General features: G+C 41.7%; 2 protein-coding genes across 3 annotated transcripts in view; one reads left to right on the forward strand and one right to left on the reverse strand.

Annotated features, from left to right (window-relative positions):
* chdh (choline dehydrogenase) overlaps nucleotides 1–7,494 on the forward strand; it is a 10,419-nt gene extending 2,925 nt beyond the window's left edge. For both annotated transcript variants that reach the window (XM_035644000.2, XM_035643999.2), the window contains exons 3-10: nucleotides 1–40; nucleotides 1,114–1,280; nucleotides 1,416–1,567; nucleotides 1,675–1,804; nucleotides 1,968–2,102; nucleotides 3,152–3,294; nucleotides 4,266–4,368; nucleotides 4,755–7,494. The exon at nucleotides 1–40 is cut by the window's left edge and continues 191 nt beyond it. In XM_035644000.2, the coding sequence (XP_035499893.1) occupies nucleotides 1–40; nucleotides 1,114–1,280; nucleotides 1,416–1,567; nucleotides 1,675–1,804; nucleotides 1,968–2,102; nucleotides 3,152–3,294; nucleotides 4,266–4,368; nucleotides 4,755–5,173 (1,289 nt within the window). In that variant the 3' untranslated portion in view covers nucleotides 5,174–7,494. The remainder of the gene's footprint in view (nucleotides 41–1,113; nucleotides 1,281–1,415; nucleotides 1,568–1,674; nucleotides 1,805–1,967; nucleotides 2,103–3,151; nucleotides 3,295–4,265; nucleotides 4,369–4,754) is intronic.
* The window catches only part of cacna1db (calcium channel, voltage-dependent, L type, alpha 1D subunit, b), a 64,715-nt gene continuing 55,076 nt past the window's right edge, over nucleotides 7,305–16,943 (reverse strand). The window contains exons 42-51 of the mRNA XM_047331088.1: nucleotides 15,488–15,624; nucleotides 14,864–14,980; nucleotides 14,077–14,549; nucleotides 13,304–13,330; nucleotides 12,831–12,971; nucleotides 12,427–12,572; nucleotides 12,067–12,179; nucleotides 11,791–11,925; nucleotides 11,371–11,556; nucleotides 7,305–10,840 (exon numbers count right to left, since the gene is read on the reverse strand). Coding sequence (XP_047187044.1) covers nucleotides 10,535–10,840; nucleotides 11,371–11,556; nucleotides 11,791–11,925; nucleotides 12,067–12,179; nucleotides 12,427–12,572; nucleotides 12,831–12,971; nucleotides 13,304–13,330; nucleotides 14,077–14,549; nucleotides 14,864–14,980; nucleotides 15,488–15,624 — 1,781 coding nt within the window. The 3' untranslated portion in view covers nucleotides 7,305–10,534. The remainder of the gene's footprint in view (nucleotides 10,841–11,370; nucleotides 11,557–11,790; nucleotides 11,926–12,066; nucleotides 12,180–12,426; nucleotides 12,573–12,830; nucleotides 12,972–13,303; nucleotides 13,331–14,076; nucleotides 14,550–14,863; nucleotides 14,981–15,487; nucleotides 15,625–16,943) is intronic.

Below are 16,943 nucleotides of genomic sequence, written 5' to 3' on the forward strand. Positions count from 1 at the left end.
ACTTCAGGAAAGCCCAGTGTCATGAGCTGGGAGAAAATAGGTACCTAGCTTTCTGTTCGATATCTAGACAAGAGGGTATTTTTTTCTATAATTTTTTTCCAAGTTTGAACTGGAATCCTAACTCTGGCATGGCTAGTGCTTGTGTCCAATTTACTTCACAGGCTTCAAAGTTCCTGTGACACAGGGACGAGCTTTTCAGGCGGAACCTGAACACAATCATTATACGTTAACTGCAGTTGGTCACCTAAATTCAGCACAAGATACTGGGGAAAACGGCACACACATGCAAATGAAAGTCGTAGATAGCAGCTCCAATATCAATATACTAGTTAAAATAATATCATAAAGACTTTTGTGGTTTGTGTTGTAGTGGAAGACAGAAAACTACGATATAATGTACATTACACAGCGGGTGCAAATGTGTAATTTATCAGAGACTGGAATAGAACTCATGTCATACCTCCATGGGAAGATAATACTTAGTATTAGGTTAATGTAATGCTCCTACATTATGCTTGTTACATGTTACATTGGGCTGCTAAATTAAATATATATATATATATATATATATATATATATAATTTAGCAGCACAACAAATACAAATTCAAACTGTTGCTGGTGTTTGGGAATTGTTGAGATGCAAACAGCTTCACAGTTTTGTTCGGAAGCATAAAATGTGAAGGCTACATTCAATTACCCTTCATCATGAGGTCAGGGTTTGAGTGTCTGTGAAGTCCATTTAAAGGCTTCTTTTGTTAGAAAGACTCAGTGAGCATATTTTCAAATGCTTGTATTTTTGGGTCAAATGTTCATTACAAACAACTTCATAGATGGTTTTGATCAGATAGATTTTTTCCCTTAATGAGTGATGTATTTTTTGTTTTTCAACTGTTGTTCGAACCTCCATCTCTCCACTACATAAGGTCTGACTGGATGATTTGCATGAAAGTAAACAGAATGAAAATAAAATGAGTTATTTGGTAACCAAATGTACACAGCTGTCGAAAGAAAGGCGTCACTGTTGGAGATATAAATGATTATTATCTTGGTGGAATTGGAACTGCTCTCATCTCGGTGAAATGTTAACTTTGGGTTTCTTGTGTGTACTGAAGGTATCGTGGTGGCAGTGGACCTCTTCATGTGTCCAGAGGGAAGACCAGCCATCCCCTTCACAAGGCTTTTATTGAGGCGGGGCAGCAGGCAGGATACCCCTTCACTGATGACATGAATGGCTACCAACAGGAAGGATTGGGCTGGATGGATATGACCATTTATAAAGGTTGAGGAAAGCAGACCTATAACTATAATTCTAAGATCTTTAAATGATTAACAACTATGCACCATTCATACAGTATGTCTTTTATGAGCCAAACCCCTGAATATTTTCTGCATCCCACTGCCCAAATCTGTCCAGGGAAGAGGTGGAGCACAGCCAGTGCCTACCTGAGACCGGTCCTGGGTCGAGCCAACCTGAAGACAGAAGTGCGCTGCCTGACCACCAAGATCCTCTTTGATGGAAACCATGCTGTGGGAGTGGAATACATACAGAAGGGACAGAAGAAAAGGGTGAGATGAATAGCATTACCATCATTTTTAAAGATAGGGTGGAAAAAGATTATGTTGTGAAAGGTGAAAAAAAACAAAACTCATCAGCTGTTCTCTACTCTCCTCAGGTGTTTGCAGATAAGGAGGTGATATTGAGCGGAGGAGCGATCAACTCCCCTCAGCTTCTCATGCTGTCTGGGGTGGGAAACGCTGACGACCTGAAACAACTCGGCATCCCTGTGGTTCAGCACTTACCAGGTACGTTCTATTCATGTGATACTTTTGAACACCTAAAATGGGACTAAGGCCCTTAATAAACACCACATTAGTGCTTACAAACTAACCAGAATTGGAATGACTGGTTTTATTGTCTCTTTGTTTATTTTCTTTGACCCGTGCTCTCCTGTCTGTCGTCTCTCAGGTGTTGGCAGTAACCTGCAGGATCATTTAGAGCTGTATGTCCAGCAGCAGTGCACTCAGCCTATCACCTTGTACAAGGCCCAGAAACCTTTCCACATGGTCAAGATAGGCCTTGAGTGGCTCACCATGTTCACTGGTAACAAATGGCACCCACATTCTCCTAGAAAGCTCTATGAAAATAATGCATTTCTAGACATTGATTGACTGACAGGAAGTGTCAGTTATGGACATGTCTTTGTCCTAAAATAAAGCACTCATGGAGTTTTAATAAAACTGCTTACATAATTAACATTCAGATGTTTTTCTACAGTCTAACCACATCATTCATTCTGTAGATGTTCTGAATTGTACATGTAAACCAGTTAATTTCCTCCTCTAAATGATGACCAGCCTGATGCAAGGAATTATTACTCTTTGGGGTTTGCACTGCCAATATAATTAAATCTACCAATTGACTTTTCTATAAAAGTTTGGTTTTTTTTAAACCACCACACCCTTGTAGCTTCCCGTCTGCTAACCTCTAACAATATTCAACTTTTTAGTTTTACAAGAATTGATTCATGACCAAAAGGCACATAGTTAAGCACAAACCGTCACAGCTCACATTACAACGTACACAGAGGCAACATGTGGTTGTGAATCTTTGGGCTGAGTTCTGCACAGGATGTGCTGGCCTGCAGAATTGGTTCTCTTTTCAAAGGCCACCGCTGTTGTAATACAAGGTCTTGATGTGGGCTGTTTAGGCAAGCACACCACACATGCATCCAATTGCTGTTTGGCAACAGTTTGTCATTCACAGCTGGTGTTTCATTTACAACAGCATTAATCGGGTTCAATTAAAGAGCCATTCTAAGGAAGACTCCGAATTCATCTGGTGTAATGACGTTTACTGTCACAGATACAGGGGCTGGGTTGGTGGGTGACTTGTACCGATATACAGTTAGTCTGTCCTTAGGCCCAGTACACATTCATGATCACAAACTATGTAAATCACACCACTGGCAGCTTGTCATACACGCCAACCATGAAGACAAGACAGAGACTAAAATACCACAAAATCAAAGTCTGCCAAATCGGACCTCCATTAACACCTGGAGTCATCTGTTCCTATGTTAGACAGACAGATGTGGTTTGTTTGAAGATGCATAGTCATTGACTCACGGACCATGACAATTCTTCCCCCAGGTTACGGAGCAACAGCCCACTTGGAAAGTGGAGGATTCATCCGCAGTAGGAGGCACGTCACACACCCCGACATCCAGTTTCACTTCTTGCCCTCGCAGGTCATCGACCACGGACGAGTTGCCTCCAAGATAGAGGCGTATCAGGTAAAGGAAACGCTGACTGCTTTTCTTTCTTCTTTTTTTTGCAGGTGGAAAATGTGACGGCTAAATGATAAACCAATAAAGATATTTACATGGGTGTTTGTGTGTTTGGCAGCTGTAAGGATGTTGGAGTATGCTGCACGGAAATAACTCTACTATTAGTCATGACTGTTTACAAAGTCCCTCTTTCAGTTCCATTTAAAACCAGATACCTCAGAATGTTTATTAAACAACAGGGGATAATAGAGTCCTACATTGTGTACACTTTAATGTCTGAAGAATTGGCGGGTTTGTGTCAAACACATGGCTGGATGATGTCCAAATCATCCAAATAAACTGGTTTAGGCATGAATGTACAAGTATAGACACTCAGTCACATCTCACTTGTCATCTAGTAAAAGATACCACTGAGTTCTGCGAATTTCCAGGAACTCTGCAGCTCATTGTACAAATCTGGTTTCAATCATATATCTGGGTTTCTCAAGTCTACCTCAAAGCAAACCTGAGATGACTCAGTAGCCCATGTGTGTCCCGCTCGTGCTGTCGAGCGTTGTGCTGTTAGACTTATTTTGCAACATCTTTTCAGTGCTGTGTGCAGATTTTTTGTCTGTTGTTGTTTTTTCAGCAAGTGTTTTTAGGCACGTGCGCTCTACTCTGTGTTTGTCTTCAGAAATCTGAAAGACTCATATGGATGAAAAAATGATTACGGATGCACTATCAAAAAGAAGAAAAAAAGAAAATGAAACATTTCATTATGAGTTTGTGTTTAAATTTTATTTAAAATATCATATATGTCTTTTTCTTTTACCACACAAAACAAGCAAGTCATTCAGAAAATAAAGTGGCATCCTGGAAATTGGGTTATTTGTTACTCGCTTTTCATCTGGGTTGTGGAAGAGTCTTAGAGCGTGGTGTGGTTAAAACACCTTCTAGGCCTTTTGGAGATCACTGGGCGTTTATTGTTTGTGTTGTAGGTTCATGTTGGCCCAATGAGAAGCACCAGTATCGGCTCGATGAAGCTGACGAGCACCAACCCTCTGGATCACCCCAATCTCCAGCCAAACTATCTCTCCACTGGTAAGATTCAGTCCTTGAACTCTCAGCAACCAAATATATCAACTGGTTTGAAAACTCCAGTCTATCTCCCAAATTTCATTAATAAAAATAATAATAATAATGATAATAATAATACATTGGATTTATAGAGCGCCCTTCAAGGACCCAAAGCGCGTAATTAGTCTTCTCAATCAGTATGAGACTCTTTTCTGACAACTGGACCTTCATTACCATTGATGGTAATGTCAAATATTTGCAAATACTGACTTCCTTAGTGTAACTCTGAATAAATAAGTTCACCTCAGCAATGTGGAAAATTATTTTGAGTTTGAGTGTGGAGTTGGGTTGACTGCTTATATCAGTTTTGGATTTATTTTCATTTTCTCTATGATCTGCTCCCCTCTCAGATATTGACGTGTGGGAGTTCAGAGAGAGCGTGAAACTCTCCAGAGAGATCTTCGCTCAGAAGGCCTTCGACCCGTTCCGTGGTCCCGAAGTCCAGCCCGGCCCCCAGGTCCAATCTGACGCCGACATCGACGCCTTTGTCCGCCGAAAGGCCGACAGCGCCTACCACCCGTCCTGCACCTGCAAGATGGGCTCCCCCTCTGACCCGACGGCAGTCGTCAACTCAGACACGCGCGTTTTGGGTCTGGAGCAGCTGCGTGTGGTCGACGCCTCCATCATGCCCAGCATTGTCAGCGGCAACCTGAACGCGCCGACCATCATGATAGCAGAGAAGGCTGCTGACATCATTAGAGGTCGCCCTGCTCTCGTGGACCCAGGGGCTCCAGTGTACCAGCCGACGACACTCAACGCACAGAGATGAATGGGTAAAGTGATGATGATGATGATGGGTTAAGTGCTATCAGTCATTAGGCAACAACAACAACAACAACAGTGAACAGCTGTTTGTGAGCTTGATTGGAAGCTGTTCATTTTGCTTTATTTGCGTTTTGATCCCATTTAGAAAACGAATAATGTGAGCTTGTCGTATTTACGGAGCCATAATGCTGTTGAATACAGTTAATTTTAGCAGTTTACATTTTTAATTCAGTTTAAGTCTGGTGAAGAAGTAGCAGTGGCCTTGTTTTTTCAGCCACACAGCAATTTCAATGTTGTGGCTGAATATATAAGTATAGTTTACGTTCCTGCAGTGTGGACTCAACTTTATAAATACTAACATTTACAGTAGACATCAGTGTTTGTGTGCGAACGCTTCATACAGTATAACTTGCTCACAACTACAAGTTCAGAGTGAAACCAAACAACAAATTAGATGTTTTAAACGTGTCTCAGGTTTTAGTGGCATTTTTTATAATTACATTGCAATAACTTGCTGTCTGCCTGATGATCAGCAACCTCGGTTACAAGCAGACTGTTTGAACAAACCCGGCTGCAGTTTTTATTTTTATCTGTTCAGATCAGTCATCACCACAGTATCATATCTCTTCCTTCCTGAAAACTTGCAGATTTAACATTTTGACAAAATTCGGTTGTCATTGGTTTGTTGAAAACATTTTAGTGTGGTGAGAAGAAACTCTGTATTTACAATTATAGAAAAAAAAAGTTATATTAGCCTCATATCTTGTATTGTTTGACTGTAATACACAGTGAAATGTATTGTTAGGCTAGGAGCCTTATCTCCAGGTCAACAATACATTTCATCAGTACTCTGACTTATAAATTCCACGGTTTGCACGCTGCCCCCAGCAGGTGTTGTGACTCGAGGATCAACTTTATCACGTGCATTTTACTACCAGTTGTGTATTTCATGCTTGTAAATGCCCACAGCTCATTTTCTGTTTAGGGCTCAGAAATAGATTAGATTTGCTCTGATCAGTACTCAAACTCAACTGGTCCTGCTCTTGTTTCTGACCTGGACCAGACAGCAGCAGAGATGAAATGACACGCCCATGTGCAGCATGAGTGGAGAACAACCTCAAAGCCGTTCTTCTCAGGAAAGTGGGCTTGTTTCCTAAGACACTGCTTTACATGTGTTTTGCGCTAGATTTCAACAGTGAAACTTCCTCAAGCATGTCAATGAACAATCTTTTTAAATGCTCTGCTTCGTTGCTCGTGTGGAGGATTTAAACTCCTCCTCTGTGTGAGATCTGTTGTGCCATTACTTGTTGTGCCAGAGTTTTACAGCTCACCGCTTTTAGTTGCCTTTCGTTTCAGACCAGTCCGGTTGCTTAATGTTCAATCTCAGTCGCAAATAAATGCAAATTATATCTCAGAATATCAATCTAGATGTTACGTTAAATACACACTAAAACTTAACTACTCTCAAAACTAGAACAAAATACTATTGTGCACGTTTTTCCTCCTCTTATGTTGTGAAGAGGATTGTGTAAAACTGATCAGAGCAAATTATGTATAATTCCACAGTTATTAAGATAATTTTATGCTGAATTATGATATATACATTATGTGACTGATTTCATTTGCCCAGCAGGTACAGTTTTACGCAGATTTTTAGAATCAACTTTACTGATTCATAAATTCATCATGTATTAAGTATTGTTTTAAATAAATTAATATTTGTTTGTTGTCAGCTCTAATGGAAATGGTGCTAAAATGAATTCTAATAGTCTTATTATTAAGCTTTGCACTATGTTATGAAGAGAATCTTAGCGCAGCTTCATCACTGACAATTATTGTTTACATTTTGCAGTGTTGTACAATATAACTTTAATGTTTAAATCATTAGTGTCTTAATGAATGATTGCAAAGGGAAAATGTGAAATTCATGTAGCTTTTATCTTTACATGTTTTTGTATTGTTTGTAAGCAAACGCTAGAAACCGTCCTGACCTTGTCCTCATTACTTAATGTCGTCCTCTCAAAAATCCTCTACAGGTTCATTGTCATTTCAGGCCGAGAATTCAAACGTACAAAACTATTTTTTTGTTTTCAATGGTAAAAAATCTCTAAGATACTAGTACTTGTGCTACAAAGTAGACAGAACTATGTTTTGTTTTTATTTTCATACAACAAATAGGTAAAAAGCAGAAATCCTCCAGTTCATCACTTACTTTTTACAAACTTTGTACAGATTTTATACATTGTTTATACATGTCATCATTTCATATTAATCTGCAAAACAGCGGAACAGTACAAAAAAAATAAAGCTCAGTTACACTACTAAGTTTTGTGTTGTTTTTTTGTCACTTAGCTCCTTTTGATAAAAATCATGAAATCTGACATATTTGTATAGTTGTACTGTGAATTCTTTTCTGGTGTCTCCTAACTTCCTTACATGTGGTGGTGACCGTGAAGTGTGTTTATATTGACTCAGTGAGTAAATCTAACTCGACTGTCCCAAGATGCTACTGTGTTCTTCAGGGCGCTTTATCTGCTGCTCGCCTGCTGTGGGATATGCAGCAAAAATACACGTCTGCTCACAGCACGTGTGTAATATGGCTTTTCAAGTGATCTTAATTACTGTATAATATTCTTTAAAATATCTCTAGATCCCTAGGCTGTATTTACGCAAAATTAGGTGATTTTAAATCGGAAAATGTGATTCTGTGTGCAAATTGTGTGACTTCGTTTCCGTCGCTGGTCAATCCAACACCGAGGTGACTTTCCTGTCTTCAGAGTTTTCTGACTGCCTCTCAAGAAGATCATTAACCGACCATAAACTAACCCCAGGAGGCCAAACCGATCAATCACGACAGAGAAGTACGAAGATGAACTGTATCACAATATCACTACACTATAGAAGGACTGCTTCTTTCATTTTTGCGCAAATGCAGTGATTGTCGCACAGTTTCCCTGACAACACACCTGGAAAGGTACTGAGGTAATAACAACAATATTTGTCAAAAGTCTTAAACACAATTTAAATAAAAATTGGTAAATGCACAAGTCCTATTCACGAGCTGTATTTGCCACTAAAACCTGTGAATATATGAATCTTCTGTCGAGAAGAAGAAAGGAATGCATTCATGTTAAAGAGATACCTGCTCACATCCGGTTTCAGGTTAGATCAATGAGTTTCCCAGTGTATCATCACAACATCCAACAATAAACCTTCTTTTCAGTATCTGCTTCAATCATGTTCAAACCTTTTGACACCAACGTAACTGTACAAGTGTCTGGAATGACATTTGAATATTGGTGTGCGTCTAAATGCTCTCAATATTCCCCTGGTTTGGTTTTATATTTGAAGGAGCCCTTTGATTGCACAGATTGAACGTGTTGCCCTGACAACAGTGTGTTGATTGAGGGGACTGTCCTGCCGCGACCTGAAGACACTGTTATAGTTGGCAGCGGTGCACACTGGCTTGTGGTGGAGCAAATGTGCAGAGCAGCAGGTGTAAAATGTTGCTTCTCTTCATTGTTATGTTCTTAATTAATTTAGTTTTTGTTTTGGACATCTTGTTCACTCAAACTGGTGTTGGAACAAAAAGAGACCGCTGACCATCATCCACTCCACGCCAAGAACACACTATATACAACCAACAATTACCTGAATTTATCAATTGTCAGCAAAATAATAATCATAATAAAATCAGGGGGGAGTTTCATGTGTCGGACCTTGTTGTGTTGGGATCACGTTTCTTCATCTGACATCTGATCCCAGAGTCATGGGAGAAAAAAGCTCTCCAGCAGCAAAAATTATGACTAAAACCTGCTGGTTCCTCTTCCACAAACACTTTCTTAGGAGCACAGCGTCATACTGTATGTGTCATAGGGCTGGCAGCTTTTCAAATGTCCTCTACAGTAAATTACTGTATATTCTGAGTGTTGCGTTTGTAAAAGCCTCCTCCTCACAGCATCCAAAGGGCATCAAAAAAAGTTAATGGATTTAAGTTTATGACATTTTTCTTTGTTTTCATGGTGGTCAAAGCAGTACACACTTAAAAAGTGTGTAAGTAGCTGATTTGGTATCTGTTTTGTTGGTGTGAAGGCAGGAGGGACCTGCAGTAGGTTTCTCTGTGTCATATCAGCGTGCACATGAAACAGAAAGATATGCCTGAGGACAGTCTTTTTTTCATTGATATGTGATTTCCTGTTCAAGTCAAAAAACCGGAGACGAGCAACGCTGAACCCTGAAGCCCTGAAAACTGAACCCAGAGCAGCAGCCAGATTCACTCTGCACTCTGCACTAAGATGAGTTGAAATAAACTGATGAAAAGATGTTTTCATGGTGTTCTCACTTTGTGTGTCTGAGTCAGGGAGGCCACACGGCAACGTGAAGAGCGAGCAGCAGATCAAAGGTGTGTCTGCTCTTATGGCAAATGACAGGTTAGAATCACACAATATATATACATGAGAAGAGGAATCTTGGAATCAATGAACTGCCAAATATATTTTTGGAGCAGGCCAGTTGCAGCTTTGCAAAGCCCCCTCATGCATTCCCCTTCACTTTAAGAGACAGAAGGATCGCTCCGCTCATTGGCCTGTCGCTGGTGTTTGTTTCTGACATTTTAACTGGAGGGGGAATGTTCTGGAAAATGTTTCTTTTTCTCAGTAAAATCTGTTTCCGATTTAAATCAAACAGTGTAGTCTGCGAGTGTTTTATTGCCTTTTCATATGGAGTAAACAGTGTTTGGGCTCATGGCCTTGTTTACGCAAAGTCATTTTAGGACAGAGCAGCAGAACAACAACAGGCCCACAATCCCAACATTGTTCACTCAACACTGTGTGGATGCAAACGCCCTCAAACTGGAACTGAAAGTAAGAGATTTAACATCAGTGTATAGCGCAGACTGCACACCCTAATTTATTTGCCACACTGTCTGGCTTTAAACTGCTGGACTCTGTGGTCCTTCTCAGTGAATGTTGTTGGGAAAACTAGCTTCATGAGCCTCGGGCTGGCTTTGCAAGGCTGATAGGTTACTCTGCTGTATCAAATCCCCATTAATAATTGAAAAAGGAAATAAATAGAAAACAACTTCAATGGAGTGTCATGAATTCCTGCTGACAGGCAGGTAGTTTGATCCCCTCTGGTTTGAATATTAGCTGAGTTCATCTCAGCTTTACCCCTTTGTCTCATCTCTCTGGCATTTCCATTTTCCACTCCTCAGAAAGAGAAAACAAGGCACTTTGCTCTCTTATCCATCCAGGTTTTACATGTTCTGATCTGTTCCGGGACACACTTGACCACAGACGTCCCCTCAGAGTAAAACAGCTGCGGAAATTCAATTAAAAAATCCTAAATTATCCCGTGTCTGCCGCTGCTATAGCGACGTGATGCATATCATCTCATCTGTCAAGTCCTCGTCGCATTTCCCAGCCACATACGGCTCCTCGTCGCTGTAGTCACGTATGCTGCGGTCTCTAAGATGCGCGGTGGCTTGTGTGTCCGGGCTGACGTTCTCCGTTCCCCCATTGGTGTCACTGCCCTTACTCCCGTTCAGGAGATTACTGGCGGCGCTCTCCATCTCGTCGATTGTCATCTCGCAGGCGTCTGCAATCTCGTGTTTGGTCGCGGAGACAAACTTGGGGTCTTTGGCGTATTTGCCCAGACCCTCAGAGATCAACACCTGAGAACGACAAGAGAAAAATAAAACCCCAGCTGAAAACTGATCAAGAATTATTTCATCAGTAAAGGATTCCCCCACATTGGGAACATGGATGACTTTCTAAACTTTGCGTTTCTTTGAGCTCACAGGTGCTTCTCACTCTGACTCTGAGGACAAACATCACATTTATTAATGTGGTAGACACTTGTCCATGGTGACACAAACCAGGAGCAAACCAAGCCACAGGAGGTCACGGAGAAGTCTTCAGAAAAAGAAATGCCTCAAAATGTCCTTTCCACTTGACACAAGTGCCTAGAAAATGAGGAAAGGTCTTGAATTTTGAATTCCGCTGACCAAACCATTAACGGTGAATAGTATGAATTGCCAGTCACAGCACTGCAAGTCGTCATTGGAGATCGTAGTGAACTAGAGACTGTGGGAGCTGTGCTGCTCTGTTGGAAGAGAGGTGGAGGTGGAGTGGCCAGCTAAGTTATTTGACATTTCATCAATTGAACAATCAATCAAAACAGTTCTGAATACTTTCTACTCACAGCCTCCACCAGACTGGTGGCACTGCCTCTCTTCTGCAGGAAGTGTGAGCAGCACTCTGCGGGCAGGTGCAGACGTGACGGAGAGTGGCTGCGGCTGGGAGGGCCGTCCTGGCCGTCTGTGTACCATGAGCTCCTCTTCACTGCACCGGGGATGCTGCAGACGCTGCCGGGACTGCGCCAGTCCACCTGAGTACACACACGCACGCACAAAACAATGACAAATAGTTGACAGAAGGCCAGTTTGTTTCTGTCCTTTCCTCTGTCTTTCCACCGTTTTTATTTCATCTTGTCTTTGTCATGAAAAAAAATACTAGCAAACTTTTGCACACCAGTTTGTTCCAGTTTGATAATTCATTCATTAAAAAGAAAAGGGAGATCCACTCAAAATGTGCTTATATGTCACAGTGACAGCGACCAGACCTGTATGAGCGGCGTGTAGCCGGGCGAGCGGTCGAGGCTGATGGGTGAAGCAGGAGGCGTGGCCCAGGAGCGCAGCGACCTCGTCGGAGACAGACGGTGAATTCTGCTGGCATCAAGACCGGCCACCGCCATTACCTGGGGGTGGAGTTACAGAAATCATGACGGTGATGATGATGATGATGATGATGATGATGAAGATGAAGAATCAGGGAAGTAGGACGGATCGCTGCCTGCCATTTTAACAGTTGTAGTTTTGACATAAACAGAAAAAGGTACCTGCTGCTGCACCAGGTGTAGTGGAAGAGCCGTGCAGGACGGAGAGGGAGGAGCTTCGTCCTGACTACTTCTTCTGCGGAGACACTCAAAACTAAATGTTGGTCTGTTGGAGGCTGAGAGAAAATACAAGAACCAAAAACGTTCAAACTTTCAATTTCCACCTCTGAACACGCAAACAAAATGAACAACAAATCTTTGTGAGAAAGAAAATAATCACAAAGCAGCTCCACCGAAAATCCAACTTAAAGAACGTAATTTCTTCTGAATAACAAATTAAGCTGTCAAACCTGACTGTGTCAGCAAATCTATAAAAATAAATGAAATATATATGTATACAGTTGTTGTACTGTGGCCTCTCACCTTGAGGTGAGGGTAAGAACCATCTCAGAGGTGACCGCCTGCTCTCTTGGTAGATCAGCTGTTGATCATCGTCATCAGGCAGGTGGTTGCCCGTAGAAACCTCGAGGTCGAAGTCTCCCTCTGCATCTAGTTCCTTGTTGGACAGCCTGTGAAAACGGAAAGTCAAAAACTTTACTATTCTTTTTTTATGAAAATAAACAAATGAATCTATTGGAGTTTTACTAGAAATAAAAGAAGTAACAATGTAACTCCTATGTAGATGATGGCGAGAAGGAAATAGATAAAAAAAAAAACACGGCAACAGTCCAGCTGCTGGGCCAGAGCCCAGATCTGTATACCAACGAGTTTTCTTTTGTTTTCAGTCTGTCCTCAGATCACGTCAGACTGAGCTGCTGTTGCTGTACCTGTCCCTTGTGATCATGATGTCGTCCTCGCGGAACTCCTCTCCACTGTAGTACTCTCCTGAGCCCCGCTCCTCGTCGCTGTCCCCGCCCCCCGGCACCTCTCGGCGAATAGTGGGGTAAAGTCCACCACCGCTCTCTGACCTGGCGTCAAAGATTCAAAGAGAATTTGAGTTATACATATGTAAGAATTAGATGTTATTTGCTGATGCTGTTTGTTGGAAGATTTTTATGCCGTTTTCAGGGCCGTACTGTTTGAACCAAAGTCTCTTTTAACATCTCCGTATAAACGACAATACTCTGAAACACTGGTTTCAGTGTAACATCATGATGCCACAGAGTTGTATTTTCCCACTGTCTTTTTTCTCTCTGCCATGACATTTACTGGAATGGATATCATTTTTTGTTTGTTTTGCAACAATCCCTCCACCAAAAACAGCAGATTGTGAAATGAACCCAGGGAAACACGCACATACCTAATGTAGGCCTCATAGTAGCGTGTCCTGCTCCGAGGAGAGGGAGTGTGCGTGGTCAGTCACAAAGACAGGATTATTTGGAACAAGAGAGCAAGAAAGGACGGGGATAAGAGGTTGCATGCAATGACAAAAGGCAAGAGTACATAAATTAAAACGCTAAAAAGAATTCTGTACAGATGGGACAGGCAGCATTACTGGGTTTATATTCTATATGTTGCACCTGGTATTATACTATATTCTGCAGAAAATTACAGAAAACAGCATGTGATATCCCAAAGTAATTTATCTACTGTTTTTACATCAAGCTTGTGTTAGGGTTTATTGATATAGATCATATATGTAAGAACATGCCAAAGACCTATGAAGAGGCAAGTTCAAGTTTGTAGAGTTTTGTTTATTCCTTAACAGGGAGGGTAAATGGGAAACATCATCATTACTGGGGAAAGTCTATCTGACCAATGAAAATGCTCATTGGAAAAGGAAAAAAAATCGACCAGGAAGCTTTTTTAAAGCAGTGTGACTAATTCATTGGAGGAAAGACAGTGAACATCTGTGGAAAGAGGAACAAGAAATTGACATGGAGCAAACAAATCTAGTCATGTTGAAGTAGTTCCAGGGTGGGTCTCTGTCTAGTATGGCTTTTCTTTTTCATGGTTTCTAGCTCATTTTTCAAGCAAATATGCCAAAACCTCTCAGCTCCTCAAGTTTGACTATTTGCTGTTTTCCTGTCTCCTCTGAGAGTAAATTGAATACAACAGTTTCAGACCACTGACCTGGTGGAGTGGGACTTGACCAGCTTGTGCGCCTTTGCTTGACCAGCATGCGCTCCTTTGCCGTAGGTGCACGCTGATGATCCGTTTTTGGCGGAGGACGGGCGGTCTCGCCTTAACAAACACTTCTGCTGCCTCCCACTGGTCATGGAGAGAAGCGAGGGCACGTTGGCATTGTTGAGGTTGGCATTGGAGGGTATTGGCGATTGATTGCCAGGGGAATTACAATGAGGGGACTTATTCGCATGAGGGGGGTGATAATGATGATTATACTGGATGGGTGAGGAGTTCATCTCTGTCTCTGCCTCCCTGTCATTGCCGCTGGCTCTGCTGCCAGTCTGGGCGGGTTCCGTGGAGGAGCTGCAGGAGAGGGTGAGGATCTGCAGCGGGCGTTGGGTGGTGGTGGTCGGGTGGGAGGAGCCTCCCTGATCGCCACAGACATGGTTTACATGGTTCCCAAACAAACCGCCATTACGCTGCAGAGTGACACCAGTAACAGTGAGGAGCGTATCAAACACAGTAGGATGTAACAGATTCAAAAGATGCTTGGACCAGAACAACTAATACACTCTGTATTAAATAATTCTCCACAAAATTATTTCATTACTGATACAGAATGTTTACAGTCCTACATGAAACCTGATAAGGAGTTTCACTCTTTTGGGTTACAGAAACTGGTCCGTTGGTTATCAATTGGGTCAACTTTGGAAAAAAAACATGTCGACACATATTCCACACCTTTTTTTCTGAAAAGAAAACATGTCTGAAGAGGATCTTTATGGACGTTTACCCTGTAGATTTCCTCCGCTTCGTCTCCATTAGCATCTACTAGCCCCTCCTCCTGCAGGTCACATGATATGGCTCGACGGATCTCTGGTCCAATGTCATGTAGCGTGCGCAGACCGGCCTGCAAAGAGAGCTGCTATGATAACAAACCTACAACCCACCACAGGCTTTGAATCTAAGTTTGTATTTGCCTGAAGGGAAAACTGATGACTGATACTGTTGGCAAATTAGTTTTCCGGGCGTATGAACTGTGCTACTGTAACAGACAAAACAAGAAGAGTTTCTTTCAATGGATCGCTTCACCCAAAAGACAAATACATAAATATTTTCTCATTCACTGTGCTCGTCAAAAGGTTTCCATAGTAACTATTGTGTTTCCATGTTAGAAGGATGGGTTGGTTAGAACTGTTTGCAGATCTTTTACATTGATAAATGCTTTTAATATGTGCAATGTGATGATAATAGTCGGACTGTGTGGTGTGGTATGATTCAACCAATAGATGACATAAAGGCTGATATAAGGGTTTCAGCCACACAGACAATTATCTCAGGATTGGCTCTTATTTCGATGAAGAGAGTTAACTTTACCTTCAGTCACTGGTGGAGTGACACACGGCACATTACTCACTTGCAGAGCCATGGTGGTATTCAGCCTCTCCCACGAGCGCCTTCCCACAAGACCTTGCTCTTTGCGCCTCTTGAACTTCCTGAAGTAGTCCTGTATCAGGAAGGTGGCATAGAACTTCCCCACTGTTACCTCGTCATCTGAGTGAACAGACCAGACACACCAACGGCTCCCAGATCAACACCACAGTACCTGAACACCACAATACCTCAATACACTGAGATTCTGGTTCAACAAAACTTTCAATGGAGAATCTCATCCAACGACTATCACACAGCGGAAGAAAAACACATCTTGGCGCTAAAATCGAGTCGTACTGCAGACGACGAAAACACACCAAGACAAGTGATTTAGCATAATGTCATGAATCCTCACTGCTTCAGCATTATCATAAATGTCCAGTCCAGGAAACACTATTTCAAGAAGATCAAAACGGACCAGTTCACGTACCACTGCCTCGTAACATCAGCTGATTTCTCCCGATCACATATCAACAAACTGTGGTCTCTATGACAAATCTGGAAGTAACGCTATGTGATTAACGGCCATGATTAACTGTTGCGTCGATTTACTGTTAGTTCAAACAAATCTAACCGGCTCCTAAAACAAAGATTAAGTGCATAATTTGCCACATTTAATGTCAGAGACACACAAGCAGAGAGTTGCAGTGTATACACAGTATCCCAGGGAAAACAACATGATCTGCAGCGAGAAGCACATGCAAGAAGGCAGCAAAACTAAAACAGTCTGGAGAAGCAGCGAGGGTCTGGCCCACAGCTAAGAACACAGAAACTACATTAAGCCAGAGAGCAAGCTGTGAGTATTATCTGCCATGCAGGGAGGCTAATCGAGCGTGGGTCTGATTCACTCAGATTAAGTGGTCTCTGAAGCACTGGGGAAAGAGACTGGAAGAGAAACGGCTGAATCATGGTGTGTGAGACATGTGTTTTGTTTCTTTCCTTCATTGCCACCTTTCATTGACCCATAGGAATCGAGTAAAGGTGACAAATGTAAGTGGGATGGAATGCGAACACGTTTCTCTACAACACCCAACTCCGCCAGAGAGAAACTACAGAAAGGCTCTGTTCAGAAAGAAACCCCAGGAATAAATGCATTTTTAAAGTTGCAAAATTAGATTTTAGACTTTTTTTCTTCTAAAAATAATGTATGGGCCAAATATTTATCACATAACCCATATTTATTGATTTTGGATGATTTATGTTTTGTGGCATGTGATCAGCCTCATTTTGAGACTTTTTCAAACATTTAAGGTTCAGATGGTATGATTTTACTTATTTTTGAATAATGCATCAACCTGATGTGATCAGATCAATGTACTGTAACTTCTGTAACCCAAAGTGAAAGCAGATTCTGTTTCTGAACAGAGGCAGATTAAGTTTTTAAGAGAGGTATCAGTAGTTCATGCCACCAGACTAAAACAGAACTGCTCCATAGAGCT

The sequence above is a fragment of the Scophthalmus maximus genome, chromosome 3, assembly GCF_022379125.1.
Source record: "Scophthalmus maximus strain ysfricsl-2021 chromosome 3, ASM2237912v1, whole genome shotgun sequence".
Lineage (NCBI taxonomy): Eukaryota > Metazoa > Chordata > Actinopteri > Pleuronectiformes > Scophthalmidae > Scophthalmus > Scophthalmus maximus.